Source organism: Perognathus longimembris, chromosome 4 (assembly GCF_023159225.1).
Source record: "Perognathus longimembris pacificus isolate PPM17 chromosome 4, ASM2315922v1, whole genome shotgun sequence".
Classification (NCBI taxonomy): Eukaryota; Metazoa; Chordata; class Mammalia; order Rodentia; family Heteromyidae; genus Perognathus; species Perognathus longimembris.
The window spans coordinates 11,183,716-11,199,741 of record NC_063164.1 but is presented as its reverse complement, the minus strand read 5'-3'; the positions used below and the strand labels follow the sequence as shown (position 1 = coordinate 11,199,741).

Here is a 16,026-nt window from a genome sequence, read left to right as displayed (position 1 = left end):
TTAGAATCAAGTTATAATAAAACATAATAGAGTATATTGCTGAATATTGAGATCAGTAAGAAAACACTGGATCAAACAGCTTTTCATGGGACTTCTCTGAGAACGATGCTAAGCCTACAGCAGATACAGGATGTCTGTCTTTCTGTTGGCCTGGATGATTTAGTTTTAAATAAAGACAATGATTTAACTTATTTAACAAGCCGAACGCACTTATTTGTAGAAGTCATTGTAAATTTCAATTTAAAATACATTAACTGGCAGGCACTAGTGGCTCACACCTGTAATCCTAGCTACTCAGGAGGCTGAGATCTAAGGATCACAGTTTGAAGCTAGAATGAACAGGAAAGTCCATGAGACTCCTACCTCCAATGAACTACTCAGAAAAAGCCAGAAGTGGTGCTGTGGTTCAAGTGGTAGAGTACTAGCTTTGAGCACAAAGCAGCTCAGGAACAGTGCCCAAGCCCCTAGTTCAAGCCCTAGGACTGGCAAAAAAAAAAAATTAACTGTTGGTAGCAATTCATTACTTCCTGTTTATGGCTGCACACAGTAGGGCAACCTTTGTGTTCAGTCAGATAACAGCTATTACTCCAAATCACAGGACAAAGGAGTACCAAGCAAAGTCACAGCTGTGATTCTATGCTATGTTCAAAATATCACTAGTTGTGACACCACACAAAGGACAGAAACACTAATCTATGAGTATTTTTCCTCTTTTGAACTGAAAATATATGGCACATTTTTCTTTTTTAAGACAGTCTGATTATGTAGTTTGTGATCCTCCTGTTTCCTGAATACTAGGATTCAGGCCTGGGCCAGAACACACCTCCAGCTTTCTACGCAAGACCACCACTAAGCCACAAGCAATCCTTTGGCATATATTTTTGGTTTAGTTTTATATATAGGCTGTACTCAGACTAGATTGTTTTACCTCTACTCCCAGGCTTTCCAAATTATAATTTGTGTATGTCTGTCCTGGGGCTTGAACTGAGGCTTGTACACTCGCTCTGAGCTTTTCTGCTCAAAGCTAATGCTCTACCATTTGAGTCACAGCTCTACATCTGGCTTTTTGGTGGTTAACTGGAGATATGAATCTCATGGCTTTGAAATGTAATCTTTACATCTCAGCCTCCTGAGATACTGGGATTAAGTCATGACTGACTGACCCTCAATTATTTTTAATACAACCATCTTGCACTAAAACAGAGGAAATACAGAAATTCCTGGATTTTAAGTGAAATGCATGGCAATCCTCTGCTTTTTCAATTTCAACAAGCATTCATCCCAAACTAAATGCTGAGAAACTGAGGGTGTGGGGAGGAGAGGCCAGCATGTTAGGATACTGGAGACACGAAGCCCAGGAGGTGAAGAAGTGCCGCCCCAGCATGTTCCCGCTCCTCGTGCACATCCAGCTCACACATTTGTCGTGACCGGTGCTGATCACCCACTCTGTGGCCAAGCTGAAGATGATGGCAGACACCCGGTTCTGGTGAGCTGCAGGAAGACAAAGGAGAGGCTGTGCCCTTCAGGAAGAATGGTGATCTTCAAGAACACTTCCCCCATGGGGTAAGAACTGAGACTCAATTTCTCCACCTGGGTGTGTCTCAACAGTCCCCCAGAGAAATGTTCCCACCAGCCCATCCCGCCCCAGCAGATTTAGGACAATCTACTCCACCCTCAATGCACTAGGACAGGCCCTTCCCAAGGCCCGCCCTCTGCTGTCCCACAGAAAAGGCCATTAGAAGCCACATGATCGTTAAAAAGCAATGCTCAGGAGAGATATGAGTAACAGAAAACAGACTGCTTTTGTTGCTATGCTCAAGAGAACATTTTTACTTTACTGTAAAACTTTTAACTACTAATGAGTTTCATATGGAAAGCAGCAGTCTTCTTTAACACAGCAATTGTGCTGACTATCACTTCAGTGTTTTGATCCTTTAGAAAACATTACCATGGTAAAGAAGACTGACTGGACTATTTAAAATTTAAAACAGGGCTTAATATTTTACTTCTTGAATACTTTTTGTTTGTCCGGTAACTGTGTGGGTGTGGGTGTATGTGCGCGTGTGCACACGCATGCACTAGTACTGAGACTTGAACTCTGGGCCTCATAGTTTTAATTTTTCAATCAAGTCCAGCACTCTATCACTTGAGCCATGCCTCTTCCTCCAGCTTTTTGCTAGGCAAATGGAGATAAGAGTCTCTTGGATTTGTCTGCCTGGGCTAGTTTTGAACCATGATATTCTTTTCTCCGCCTCCTGAGTAGCTAAGATTTTAGGCACAGTTACCAATGCCCAGCTTGTCTGCAACATTTTTTCTGTTTCTGTGGTGCTGAGGAATCGAACCCAGGGCTTCATGAATGCTGGGTGAGCACTCTACCACTAAGCTACATCCCCAGCCCCTTGTATGCAACATTTTATTATTTATACAAAGTATTTACAATGTTTTCTAATCCAAAGTAACAGCTGAAGAGAAAGTTATTCTTTCTAATTTGTGAACGATTTCCAGGTTACTATGCTGCCACACCAGGGCAGAGACTTAACTTCTACTTCATCTGGCTTTGCATGTAGCAGATGTTTAATAAATGCATGAAGTCAGAGGCTGCACAGAGGAAATGCTGATTTTTCCTCTCAGGTGTACAATCTGCTTTAGAAGAATTAGAGGACTCTCTCCTAAATACTTATGTGAGAGTTGTCTACCCACTGCTAAGAGGTCTTGCTAAACAATTAATACTCTCAAAGGCCCCTGAAAGACAAAGGGTATTCCCATAGCTAGTGATCTCACGCTCAAGTGAAGGACTGACCCCCTACCCTGTTTTCCAAGGTGTGTACAGATACCAGGCAGGCCATAAGTGCAGACTGCCTGACGCCATCAAGGCAATCTATCTAAGCCTGGCTGTAAATATTCCATCTCAGGCCCAACCAAAAAGCCCTCCACCTCCCTGGACCTAGTGGCTTTTTCACTAACCTCTGCCTCCCTGTTCAACCCCATAAAATCCCATTCCCGAGCCCATCTCTTTACACAAATCTCCATATCTGTGGGAAGGTCTGTGTCTCTGAATGGCAATAAACAGTCCTAACCTGTTAAGAGTCTGGCCTGTTCCTTCCTTTGTCCTCCACTTTCCTAACACCAAGTCCCAGCTAATGACTTTGTGACTGGTGTGATGTGGGGGTCAGTGGGTTTTTCTACTTTAATAATGTTTCTAATGTCCACCAGTATTATTATGCCCATTTTCAAAGAGGATTATCAAGTCTATATCTAAAGTCCTATAAGCAATGGACTAGTTTGGTTTGTCTGACCCAATCACTTTTCCCACTAAATTTTAGTTGTCAAAGTCAAGATAAGTAGTGACAAGTCTACATCTATTTGTGGGAAAGATACCACAGCAAACATGCAATTATACATTCTCAGGAAAAACTGCCCTAAGATTCTATCTGCTAGCCTAATAGCCTCCTCTCCTACAGCTTAGCATGCTACTTTCCTAGGCAACACCAGGCCCATTTAGTGAGGGCAGTAAATAATCAGCCTCTCCCCCCTACCCCCCCCACCCCCAGCCCTTTACCTAGAAATGGCACTCCTTGGAGGCAATTACAACCATATAAGGTGACAAGATTCCCCTTAGAGTGACCTTCAGGCCTGGGCAGCTGCAAGACCCCTTATCAACTGCTTAGGCAGCAGCCATAAGCCCTAGTCAGCCATGAAGAAGCCCCTGGTCCACACATCCACACCTCCTGGCCACTCCTAGCCCCAATAGGTTATGTAAGTCACCTCAGACAATAGCTGGCACTTCTCACTTCTCTCTTGTGAGAAGGGGTCTTGCCATCCCTTTGCTGGCAATAAACCTTTCCTTTGTTCTTGTACTTGGACGTCTTGAGTGGTTTTCTGGCAAAGTCTAATTTACTCTAATAATATCCTTCAGCTGCTTATTGTTATTTTTTCAATGGTCTTTCTTTTATGAAATTTGGTAATGCATATTATGCTACATTTTCTTTTTTGAACTCTTAAAAGTCAACGAAATAAAACATTCGGCCATCTTTGTATTAGTCTTCAATATGGTTATTAAGATACTCTTTGGCCCAGAAATGACAAAAATCATACTACCCTTTGGCTCATAAGACATTCCAACAACCAAAATATAGGTTTAATAATGTGAGACATGTGAGAAAGAACTGGATAAAAAACTTAATGATAGATGAAATACCTTATTAAAGAATTTGCTTCTTGGCAAAAACACTGATTAGGCTCATAAGAGCTCTCCAAACTCCTCAGTAAAAATTTCATAAAAGATTTAAGAGACTGTTGATCTTGTTACAGGTAAACCTGCCGGCGATAGCTGAGAATCCAGTGTCATCTGTGTTGTGTAACTCTGCGCTGTGGCACATTAGTGAACAATGCAAGGCTGCCACTCACTATCACAAAGCAGTTTCTACAACCAACCAAAATACCAAGCTTAAGTGTACAATCATTATTTGTATCTCTTATCCTATTGAAATTTTGAACATGCGAAATAATATTGTTTCTTATTATTAGTCTACAGTTTACCAAGAAAAACATACACTTAAAACATCTAGACTCTAATTTCGCCTTTATCCACAGGCCTGAACACAGAGTCTGAGGCTAACCCTCTAGTGTTCTCAGTCAGTCCTAGTTTTTGTTAAAGGGCAGAGAAAAAAAGAGGGGTAAAGTATATGTGCAACAGATATTTCAAAGCAAAGGAGCTTGTAATTCTATTAGGAAACTACAACTCGTTGGACATTAGGGCACAGGCATAAACAGTTCATGAAAGGTAACAAATGGCCTGGCCAATGTTAAAGCTTAAATAATGTTCAAATGATGAACTTAGACTACCAAATTGGCAAAAAACAAAAACACTAAAGGCAGTCATAACTTAATTAGCAGGTACACTCAGCCACTATTCTTCAGAGAGTGAAAATTTACATTACTTTGGGGAAGTAATTTACAAAACAGATCAAGAGCATTAAGACTCTTTTCATGTTTGGCCCAACTATTCCACTGGGAGGCATTTGTCTTAAAAAGTAGTAATCAGAATTATAGAACAAAAGTCTAAGGAATAGTTAAGGATACATACACACATGCACACACATTTATACAATTGCTTTACATTACTCACAGAAAGGGATATATGTATATAAAAACACAGATGTACATTCATGAAAGCACACATTACATGATGAATATAGTAGTGCATGTCTATCTCTGAATCTTATCTGAGTACATTGGAAACCTTGTATACTGGTATTAGAACTAGGAAACTGAAAGGGAATACCAAAATCGAGAGACACAGGGTAAAAAGACAAACGACTACAAAAGCAATACTTGCAAAACTGTTTGGTGTAAATCAACTGAACAAACTCATAGGGGGAGAGGGAGAGGGGGCAGGGGGGAATGAGGGAGGAGGTAACAAACAGTACAAGAAATGTATCCAATGCCGAACATATGAAACTGTAACCTCTCTGTACATCAGTTTGACAATAAAAATTAAAAATAAATAAAAAATATAGTAGTGCATGTATTTATCAAAATACATGGAAGAAGTACATGGTCCAGGATAGAAAAATGGTTTAATTAATTCTCAAACATATACCCATTGCATGTTAATGAGCAGGAAAAGATGATAAATAAATCTAATTTTAGTCCCTGGGGTAAGGGAACTATAAAGTGTTAACATGAAAACCCAATTCTAACCATGAGAGATAATGTTCTAGTTTTTCCTTTTTGTATGTTCTGTGTGTATGCATGTATATGCATATATATGTGGATATATGTGTAAGAGTGTATGTGTATGTCATAATTACCTGGGTAGGTCTTGATAAAGTTCATTTTATTAAAATCTTCAGAAACGTGAAACTCCTAAAAGCAAGCATATGCAATAAGAAAACAGTTGTTTTTAGAACAACTTTCAAAATGAGTGAAGTCCAAAAATGCTTGTCACAAGACTCAGGACTCAAAGCAAGCTATTTAGGTGTATAAATGCTCTTTCATCACACCAGGTCCTTGGGCCACCACAGAATGGAACAGAGACATTGCTGGGACTGGCAAAGCATTTCTACCCAATTCTTCCTCAAGTGAGCCTCTCCTTCCTCAAATGCAAGTTTTGTTGATTTTGTTCTCCCGGTAAATTTTCTAAAGACATATTGTAACTAGTAGAAAAGTACATGCCTTTTTAAGTTAAAAAAAGCTTTATCATAAAACTAAGATCAATCAAAACTATAAAGAAACTAAGAATTCTACTGACGAATTCTACAATGTTAACTTGTGTCCTTTTTCTTTTTTTCAAAGGTACTGGGATTTGAATTCAAGGACTTGGGCTTGCTAGTAAATGTCAGCTAAAATGCTCAGTTCTTAAAATTAAGGCTCTAAGCAACATGGACAAGAAACACAAAGGAATACAGACTTTCTGTTTTCTACACTGCTTTGCAAAGTACAAAAATGTATGTTTGTTGTATTACTGAGCGGTACAAATCTCTGGTGCAGAGATCAATTGCTAAGAAATACAAAAGTGTATTTACATTGTGCCTTTCCACTAAAGATCCACATGAGTTTCATACATTACTAATTCAAACCACAATTTGAATGAATCTTGGACATATTACATAGAAGAAATGATAAAAAAATCGTATTGTATATAATTCTGTTTGCCTAACATATATGAAATAGACTAATCTACTCAGAAAGTAGATCAGTGGTTACTAAGACTTTTGTGGTTTTTTTGCCAGTCCTGGGGCTTGGACTCAGGGCCTGAGCACTGTCCCTGGCTTCTTTTTGCTCAAGGCTAGCACTCTGCCATTTGAGCCACAGCGCCACTTCTAGTCGTTTTCTGTATATGTGGTACTGGGGAATTGAACCCAGGGCCTCAGGTATACGAGGCAAGCACTCTTGCCACTAGGCCATATCCCCAGCCCAAGAGTTTTTAATTTATACTGAAACACTTCTCATGTCAAACAACCAGGCATGACTTATCACAATAACTTTATTATAAACTCCCCAATACAAAGCCGTTGATACAGAGATCATGAACAGTACTTACCATTACAGCTCCATTATCCTGACCAACAAATATTCTCCTGCTATCGTGATGGTAAGCCATAGTAGAACAAGGAGCTGCCAAAAGATAAAGAGCACATCAGAGCACAGCGAAGCATCTTAACTCAGTCTCTAAAGTATATCATTAAGAAGAGCTGTATAATTTAGGTTACAAAAAGGGGAGGGGGGCAAAAAGTGTTAAGAAAAAGTAATTATGAAATTCAAATGTAAACCAAGTTCTCTGTGTTGCTTTAGGTTAAAATTCCATAAGCCTACTCAACTATTTTTATAATTTTCAGGGAAGTGAAGTGGCATGAAATCTCATATGGTTGAAATTCTTACGGATGGCCATGAAGTTCGCTGACCAGTTTATGCATGATCTGACACCAAATGTCCATTAGGTCATCTGGCCTCTGCCATTCTTGCAGAAGTCAAAAATTAGCTGAAATCTGCAGACAGAGGTGTTCCCAGCATTAGAATTCCCACGTGATGGTGAATGTGTGCAAGCTGGGGAAATCACCCTGCCACATGGGGTTACATTTCTTCCCTAATGGTCAAAAAATGCTTAGAACCAAGGTAGTTGGAGGTGATGGGTAGGGTTGGGCAAGACGGAGGAGAATGATGGAAGGGGTGATAATAATTAAGATGAATTGTACTAAAAAACTGACATTTTGAATTTGAAACCTCTTTGTTCAATTGCTTATAAGTTAATTAAAAAAATGAAAACAGGGCTGGGAATGTGGCTTAGTGGTAGAGTGTTTGCCTAACATATATAAAGCCCTGGGTTCAATTTCTCAGCATCACATACACAGAAAAAGCCGATAGTGGCGCTGTGGCTCAAGTGATGAGTGCTAGCCTTGAGCAAAAAGAAGCCAGGGGCGGTGCTCAGGCCCTCGGTCCAAGCCCCAGGACTGGCAAAAAAAACAAAACAGAAAACAAACAAACAAACAAAAAAACCACTGTTGTACTGTGACAACACAACACCCTGTCTGCAGTGGGCAGCGTGGTGAGATGTGACAGTTTCCTTGTCCACACAGGTGGTACACCTGGGATGCAATCTTTTAATGTGCATGTGCCTCCTAGAGCCCAACCTACACCCTTTCTAGAAGTCAAGAGCCACAGAATGAGTTTTTCTCAGATAGGAGAAATTCTAATTTGTCTCCTGCTAAAAATCAGAATTAAATTGATTTATAAAACACAAAATTTTGCTGGGCACCAGTGGCTCATGCCTATAATCCTAGCTACTCAGGAGGCTGAGCTCTGGGAGAAAGAGGTTCAAAGCCAGCCCAAATAGAAATGTGAGAGTCCATCTCCAATTAACCAGAAAAATGCTAAAGTGAAAATATTGCTCAAGTGGTAGAGCATCTGCCATGAGCAAGAAAGGAAAGCAAGTATGAAGCTCTGAGTTCAAGCCCTAGCACCAGCAAAATACAAAAACAAAAACATTAGTAAAAATTGGATTTATTCTGACCTAAAGAATTTTACTCAACAATAGAAGAATCACAAGAAGGCCATGTAACAAAAGTGAAGCAAAACAAGTAAACTTGACTTGACTCTGAAAGAAACTCATAAAGTACAAGAAAAAAAATTGATCTAAGTGAAGTCACCCTTGAAAACAGCTTAAAATTTTCTTTTTACAAGGGAAGCAAGTAAACTATGTAACACTCAGTGGTAACCAAAGCAAAATCCACAACTGCATAGAAAAGCTGTTTGAGGCATATGGAAAGGCTGGTACTGAAACTGAGTATGAGAAAGGACTGGCATCAGACTTGTATACCTTTATCCTGCTACTCTCAAATCTAGGCTTGAGATTATTTTAAAAAAATTCTTTTGAAGAATTATAATCACAAAAATATATAACTTCATACAATCAAAAAATGTTCTTCGATTACCATGCATCAAAGTCTCAGTGACAAATCAAATCATACTTTGAAATTTCAGACATTCGTTCCCAGTATGTTTGCTGCTTCTTCAGTTGGTAATTAATTAATCTTGATACATTCATTTTAAGCTTCTCAACTCTTCTGATAACTGCTTAACAAACTACATAAATATGCAAAACCCTTCTACTGTATTAAAACTTCAACATGCTCAAAGAGAATCTAGAGAATTTTTAGTACTATGTTTATAAAAAGTAAAAAGCTTCCCCAGTTTATTTATAAACTGTGTCCTGGCTTTTTTCCCTAGAAGTAGAGATTTCTCCTAAGATAAGCAACATACATTTTAAAAAGGAAAAGCTGAACAGTCAATTTTACAAACAAGAAAACAAAAACACTCATCTTTCAGATCAGTGAACTTTTAAAAAGGCCAAAATTATATGCTTGAAACATGGACCAAAGCCAAATCCAGTCTTGCTTGTCTGGTTAATACCAAGTGTTTTGTTTTTGTAATTGGAATCCAGCCAGGCCCTTTTATTCTCCAACTCTTTATGATCACTTTTGTGGTACAGTGACAGAGTTGAGTAGTTGTCACAGACTGTTTGCTCCACCAAATCTAAATATTTACTGCCTGGCCCTCTACATAAAAATGTGTGGACCCTCCTCCTGTCTTTGGTGGACAGCATAGATTTTGAGTCATAAATGGGCATGCCTTGGAATTCCAGACACAAGCAATCAACCTCATGATCTTTACTGACTCCGCAGAGTAGTAAAAAAAAAAAAAAAATCTACCTTGTAAAAAGGTATGGTGATGATTTTATCAAATTATGTCATATTACAAAGAAAAGGACACGAGACACACAGTAATGTAAAATCTAAGTTACCACATTTCTCCACCTACAGCAGATTCTGCAAATGATTTTCATTAAATGAGGTAACATTATTGAACATAAATTGGCCAGTTTCTCTAGCTGATGCTATGGGATCCATTACAGGGCCAGTAGGAAGTAAGGAGTCATCAGTTCAACACAAGCCTATTTTGTGGTTGTAGCTATGAGGTGGGCTCAGAGGCCCAAATTACCCCCTCTGCCATGTTTATGTCATCAGACAGGCTCCATAGGCACCTTATTAACACACCAATCACTGCATATTTGAAGGCAAAAATTAAGAGTGAGGAACAGGGTCAGATATCCTTATGTGCAGATGTAGACGTAAGGTAAAGGCACTTCTGCTAAGCACGACAAATTATGCTCGGGTATCAAGTAATCTTCCAAGGTCCTCTGCATTCCACAAGGCCATGTACTGTAAGGTTTTTACCACACCTCTGATATGCATCACGTAGAATTCTAAGTCTATTTCATGTTCTTTGAGTGACTATAAGGGCAAAGATGTTAGCCAGTACTCGTAAGCTGTTGGTAAGCTATGCAGTGTCCAACAGTATGTGGACAATTGTTCTTGGGAGAACTTCATAATGATATTTAGTAACGAACTACCCAACACACACCAAATTGTGTTCTCTCCTCCTAGGAAGTTACCCAAGAACAGAAAACCCCTCACTAATGACTCAGTCTTAATGCAGCTAGAACTGCCTTCTATGTGGCTGTTTGGGATAGAATCATTAGAAACACAGACAGAAAGATACACACACACACACACACACACACACACACACAGTGGAGCTGTGAATCAAGTGGTAGAGAACTAATTAGCACTGAGTAAAAAATGCCCAGGGACAATGCCCAGGCCTTGAGTTCAAGCCCCAGGATTGGCACTAAATAAATAAACAACCAGAATGTGAGCAGTGACAATATTTTCAAAAACTGAACTTAATTATGAGAGCATACAAAGGGCTTTTTAATTGCTGATGTGCTATGATCTACTTAGACCACTGATATCAGCTGGCCAAAGGGAAAACAAAGGACAACCTGGGGAACAGGATCGTTCTCCTCCCCTGACCCCACTCCAGTTCCACTTGACTCAAGTCTGCTTCCTTTAAGCTTTACAAAATGCTTTACAAAAGAAAAGTCGTTTTCCCATGGTTTATCATAGCCTGCCAGAGGTATTGGGCAACCAAGAAACTCAATCTGAAATCCAGTAGCCATTTTTAGCCAGGGGTTTTTAAAAGGAATCTGCAACAGTGTGGCAAGTTACACAACTTACAGGCCATTGTGTGATAAATACTGGGCCAGTACTGGCCACTGTCTCTCTTCAGCCATACTCGGATGGTTCTGTGGAAAAAAAGGAAAAAGAACTTAGTCATCTGTGCTCCAGGAAAACTTCATGTTTCATTTTTAAAAACATGTTCAGTACATTTTCTGAAGTGATCTCATAAAGTTAGTCAATTGAGCAAAATTGATAAGTACACACATATTTATGGCATATATTGGATAAGTACAGTATCTACAGATTATACATAGTGACGGATCATGTAATGGTAAGTTATATAGTACCTATGAAGCTGGACAGACTAAGGGGAAAATGAAGTATGGTCAGCCTACAGCAAATACAGGAGATATTCCTCCATACTTCCCTCAAGATTAAGGGAACAAAGTCATTTTAGGGCAAAATGAAACAGGATAACTTAAGGAAACTGAGGCCTGGAGAAGCAACTCAGAAATATAATATTTAGGAGTAGAGAAGTGCCATCTTTGCTTCAAAGAGAGACAACAGGATGCATCCCTTCCTGAAGGACGTGTTCCTCACCGCAAGAATTGCCTGACTAGATTAGATGTATGCCTTCCTGAGAAAATTGCTTCCCCCAAATTTAAGCAACCCCTTGCCCAAAATGCAGATAACAGGGTGCCACCTCCTTATTTCAAGGGTAAGGATCTGTTTTTGTGGCAGGATGCATTCTAATCCAGAAACTCAGAAAATAACACCAAGTGTGGTTGGAGCAAAGGCAAAACACCTATCTTTGCATGATTTTGAAGCCAGGACCCCCCTCCCCAAAGCCTTTACCACACAAATACCCCCTGAAGCCAAAAAGCTGTGAATCTCTCCTTTAGAACACCCACACTCTGTTAGTCTGTCTCTGCCTCTCTGTTAGCTCAATAAAGCTCTGCCAAGTTTTCTTACCACTGTGACTTGTCCTAGAAATTCATACTCTGCAGTCAAAGTCAAGGATCCTAATATTTAAAGGGATACTTCACTAACCCTCACCTGTATCTGGTGACACCTAGAAGTAAGGTGCCAGTGCTGAGGCTTGAACTCAGGGCTCAAAGCTCTTACTTGGGCTTTTGTAGTCAAGACTGGCACTCTGCTACTTAACCCACACCTCTACTGTGAGCTTTTTGCTGGTTACCTGGAGGTAAGAGTCTCACTGAGTTTTCTGCATGGGCTAGCTTTGAATTGTGGTCCTCAGATCTCAGCCTCCCTGGGGTTTGAGGTGTGGCCTTGGTGGTAGAACACCAGCCAGTGAGCAAAAGTGTCCTAGTAGCCAGAATTACATGTGTGAGCCACCAATGTCCAGCTTCAAATAATTTTAATAATATAGAAATATTGATAATATGATATGCAAAGAAAATTGAGACCAAGAAACTACTTTTCTTGGTAAAGTATGTGAATTTAGCTAATTGGGCAGTAAACACAAAAAGAAAATACTCATAAAGAGGCCACCGTGCATCAGGAAAGAAGAGGCAAGTCCTACAGTGTGGCTCCTCTCCCCACAGCCCTCAGCCTGCAGTCCTGGAAGGAAATCACCCCACACCACACACAGCTCTGGCCCCTCTTTCACCAGCACTTGCACAGGGCCATAAGGAAATCCTGTGCATGTGCAGGAAAATGACAAACTAAGAAACAGCCAACGTTTAACGTGTGGCTTTACAGCAAAAGGAGAGAACAAAGACAGCACAGACAGACCCTGTGCAGCCTGCATTCCCTCAGCCCCATTCTTCCTCTTCTGTCCACCCCGGATGCTCCCATTCTGTTACTGCTCCCTTGCTCTGCCTCTGCCTTGGTCTCATTCTCCCCCAAGTCAACTCTGCACAATCATGCCTTTATTTCCAATAGCAACACAGCTCTAGACATAGTAGGTGAAAATGGTTACAGCCATATGCTGATGGCTCAGGCCTGTAATCCTAGTTACTTAGGAGACTGAAATCTGAGATTTGAAGCCAGCCTAAGCAGGAAAATCTGTGAGAATCTCATTTCCAATTAACCACTAAAAAGCTGGAAGTAGGGCTGTAGCTCAAATGGTATAGCACTAGCCTTGAGGGGAAAAGATCTAAGGGACAGTGCCTAGACTTTGAGTTCAAGCTGTAGTACTGGCATGCACATGCACACTTCATACACGCACGCGCACGCGCACACACATTCACGCACACACACAAAATGATTACAGTTGTAAACTTAAATCCATCCAAATAAATGCTTATATACATGTTTCCTTCTTTGGGGATTTTGTTTTTAGTTCAAGACAAGTAAAACAGGTCTGTAGGGATGAAAACCAGAATAGAAGCTGATTCTGGACAGAGCAAGATAGATGGAAAAGCTGGAGGGAACCTAAAGGGGAACAGCGAGGCTCTCAAGTTGACACCTCAGATCTGTCCTCAACTCTAAGCTAGAGCTGTACAGGCTACTGAAGGTGACCCCAGTTATCCTGGGCACCACAGTGTCTGCATGCTATTCTATACAAGTTGGCTAAAAGCCTTGGGGGCCAGGTCATGTGACCAGAGGACAGAAAGCCTGTTAAGATCATGACTGTCAATATAACTGCAGATGATCTATGAGCAAATGATGCATTATTTTCTTCTACAGATAATTTGGACAGAAATTAAAGAGAGATGGAGGACAAGCCTATGATTCAAAAGGTCTAAGCAACATATCCTTACAATGTTCTAGCTTATTTAAACCAATTCAAACAAATGGTCATATATATATATATATTTATACTTATATTTGAAGTAACATATATACATTTACTATACTATGTAATATTCTACCCAGTATATTTACATAGCTGATAACATATTTACTGCATGTAATAGATCTTAATATGAAACCATCAGTACTATAGACATTGACTGGCTATTTGACATATTGTGAATCATTGCTCATTTCTTTGAGTGTGATTGTGGTGTTGCTGCCTGGTTTTTAAGAAGCAGTAATTCCTAAACAGCATGGTATCTGCAGCCTCACCACCATGAGGGAGCCCTTGTCACTCACATCCTAGGCCGCCTGCTCGAGTTATCTTCTGGTCACTTGCCCCAGACCAAGCCACCTGCAGTTTATCCTGCAGCTTATCTCCCATGAAGGCAAAGCTAGAAACCTGCTCCTGTGCCTCAGGATCAATCAGGGGTTGTTAGATCCAGGTTTCACTGGCAAATTTGGTTCCTGTGACTTTTGCATCCCACGGAGCTGTCATTCTTACACTTCCCCCCAAATACCATCTCAAGTTATGCCCTAAGCCCAGCCCATGCAGTGCCCTCAAGCTCACTGGCTTCATTTGTACCAGGACCACCAAAGGGTTAAACCTGGAAGCTTTCCACCTCTTAGGTTTTTGTTGTTTTTTTTAAGTCAAAGGAAGAGAAGAACTCTGACACACTCTAAACCTCTTCAATCCCAAAGGTCTTGGGTCATGAAAGTGAGTTTCTCAAAGAATTTAGTGACATATGCTCTCCTCTTGGAAAAGACATTTACTACTAAGCTAATCGAAAGGTCATCTCTTCCACCAAGTCACTCATAACTTCAAAGAGTCAAACTTCATAAGCCTTCCAACTAATATTTAAACTAGCTCAAGGATGTAACAAAATCTTCCCAGACTCCAGAATTTTGAAAAACAGTATTGCAGTTAAAGCCTACAGGCAGAGTGCATGCAATTTTGGCCAAACAGGCCAAATAAGTAAAAATCTTACAAACCAAAGGGCAACACATGTAATCCCAGCTACTTGGAAGCAGAAAATAGGAAGATCCCAATTTGAGGTCAGCCTAGGGAGTCTGCCATCTCAACCAATAGCACAGGCTCTGTGGTTGGTTACACAGAAGGTGCAGGTAGAAAGATTACAGTCCATAGCTGCCTCCTCCCCATATAAAATTCTACATGAAAAATAAGACATAAAAAGCTGGGGGGGGGTGGAGGTGGGAATATGGCCTAGTGGCAAGAGTGCATGCTTCGTATACATGAAATCCTGGGTTCGATTCCCAGCACCACATATATAGAAAATGGCCAGAAGTGGTGTTATGGCTCAAGTGGCAGAGTGCTAGCCTTGAGCAAAAAAAGAAGCCAGGGACAGTGCTCAGGCCCTGAGTCCAAGGCCCAGGACTGGTAAAAAAAAAAGCTGGGAGTGTGGCTCAAGTGGTAGAGCACCTGCAGGCAAAGACATGGCCATGAGTTCAAACCCCAATTTTAAAAGGTTTTTAAAAAGTCAAAAATATGGAATTTCAAAAACAACAAAAAAACTAATTCCCATAAGCACATTACACAGCTGAGCTGATATGGCAAAGTTCAGTCTGTTCTGTGTCATTGTTAGTTGTGCTTAAATTGGGTGATCTGCTCAGTGCTTCCCTTCCCTTCATGTTGGGAAAATGTGCTTCCCAAAAAGCAAACTATTCCCCAGAAAAACAAGGTAAAAATAAAATACTTAAATTTTAAGTGAAAACTGTTAGATCTGCAGCAGAAGTTAGGTAATAATATTACAGTGAAAAAAAATCAATCAAGTATCTGCAGTATTCACAATAAAGAACATGAAATAAGATGAGGGTTTTGGTGAACAGTACTGTGAACAGTACTGTGTACAACAGCAATTTTCAGACAGTAATGGTGTCTATTCCATTTAGTTTCATGTTAGGGATGCTCAGAGGTACCGTACATGCAGTACAATAGAGGTAAACTGAGTTATTTGAGAGCACTGAACTCCATGCATCCTGAGCATTCACACATTTTCCACAGTGGTGGCCTCCTGAGAACCACATACCTGCAGGTAGCATGGGTCTACTGTTATTTCCTTTGTAGAACAACGTGGACCCAGACTCAGACTCAATTAGCAAGTGAGGAAATTGGCAAGATTGACATGTTCTCTTCGAGTCTTACATATCTGTCTATCACATCCAGATCAACAGAGGTTATCCTTGCATGGGAATTATAGTCCAAATCAGTCATTTTGACAATCAG

General features: G+C 40.3%; 1 protein-coding gene across 1 annotated transcript in view; it reads right to left on the bottom strand.

Annotated features, from left to right (window-relative positions):
* The window catches only part of Wdfy1 (WD repeat and FYVE domain containing 1), a 47,765-nt gene that overhangs the window by 15,363 nt on the left and 16,376 nt on the right, over positions 1–16,026 (bottom strand). The window contains exons 2-5 of the mRNA XM_048344661.1: positions 11,079–11,146; positions 7,046–7,119; positions 5,814–5,868; positions 1,341–1,491 (exon numbers count right to left, since the gene is read on the bottom strand). Coding sequence (XP_048200618.1) covers positions 1,341–1,491; positions 5,814–5,868; positions 7,046–7,119; positions 11,079–11,146 — 348 coding nt within the window. The remainder of the gene's footprint in view (positions 1–1,340; positions 1,492–5,813; positions 5,869–7,045; positions 7,120–11,078; positions 11,147–16,026) is intronic.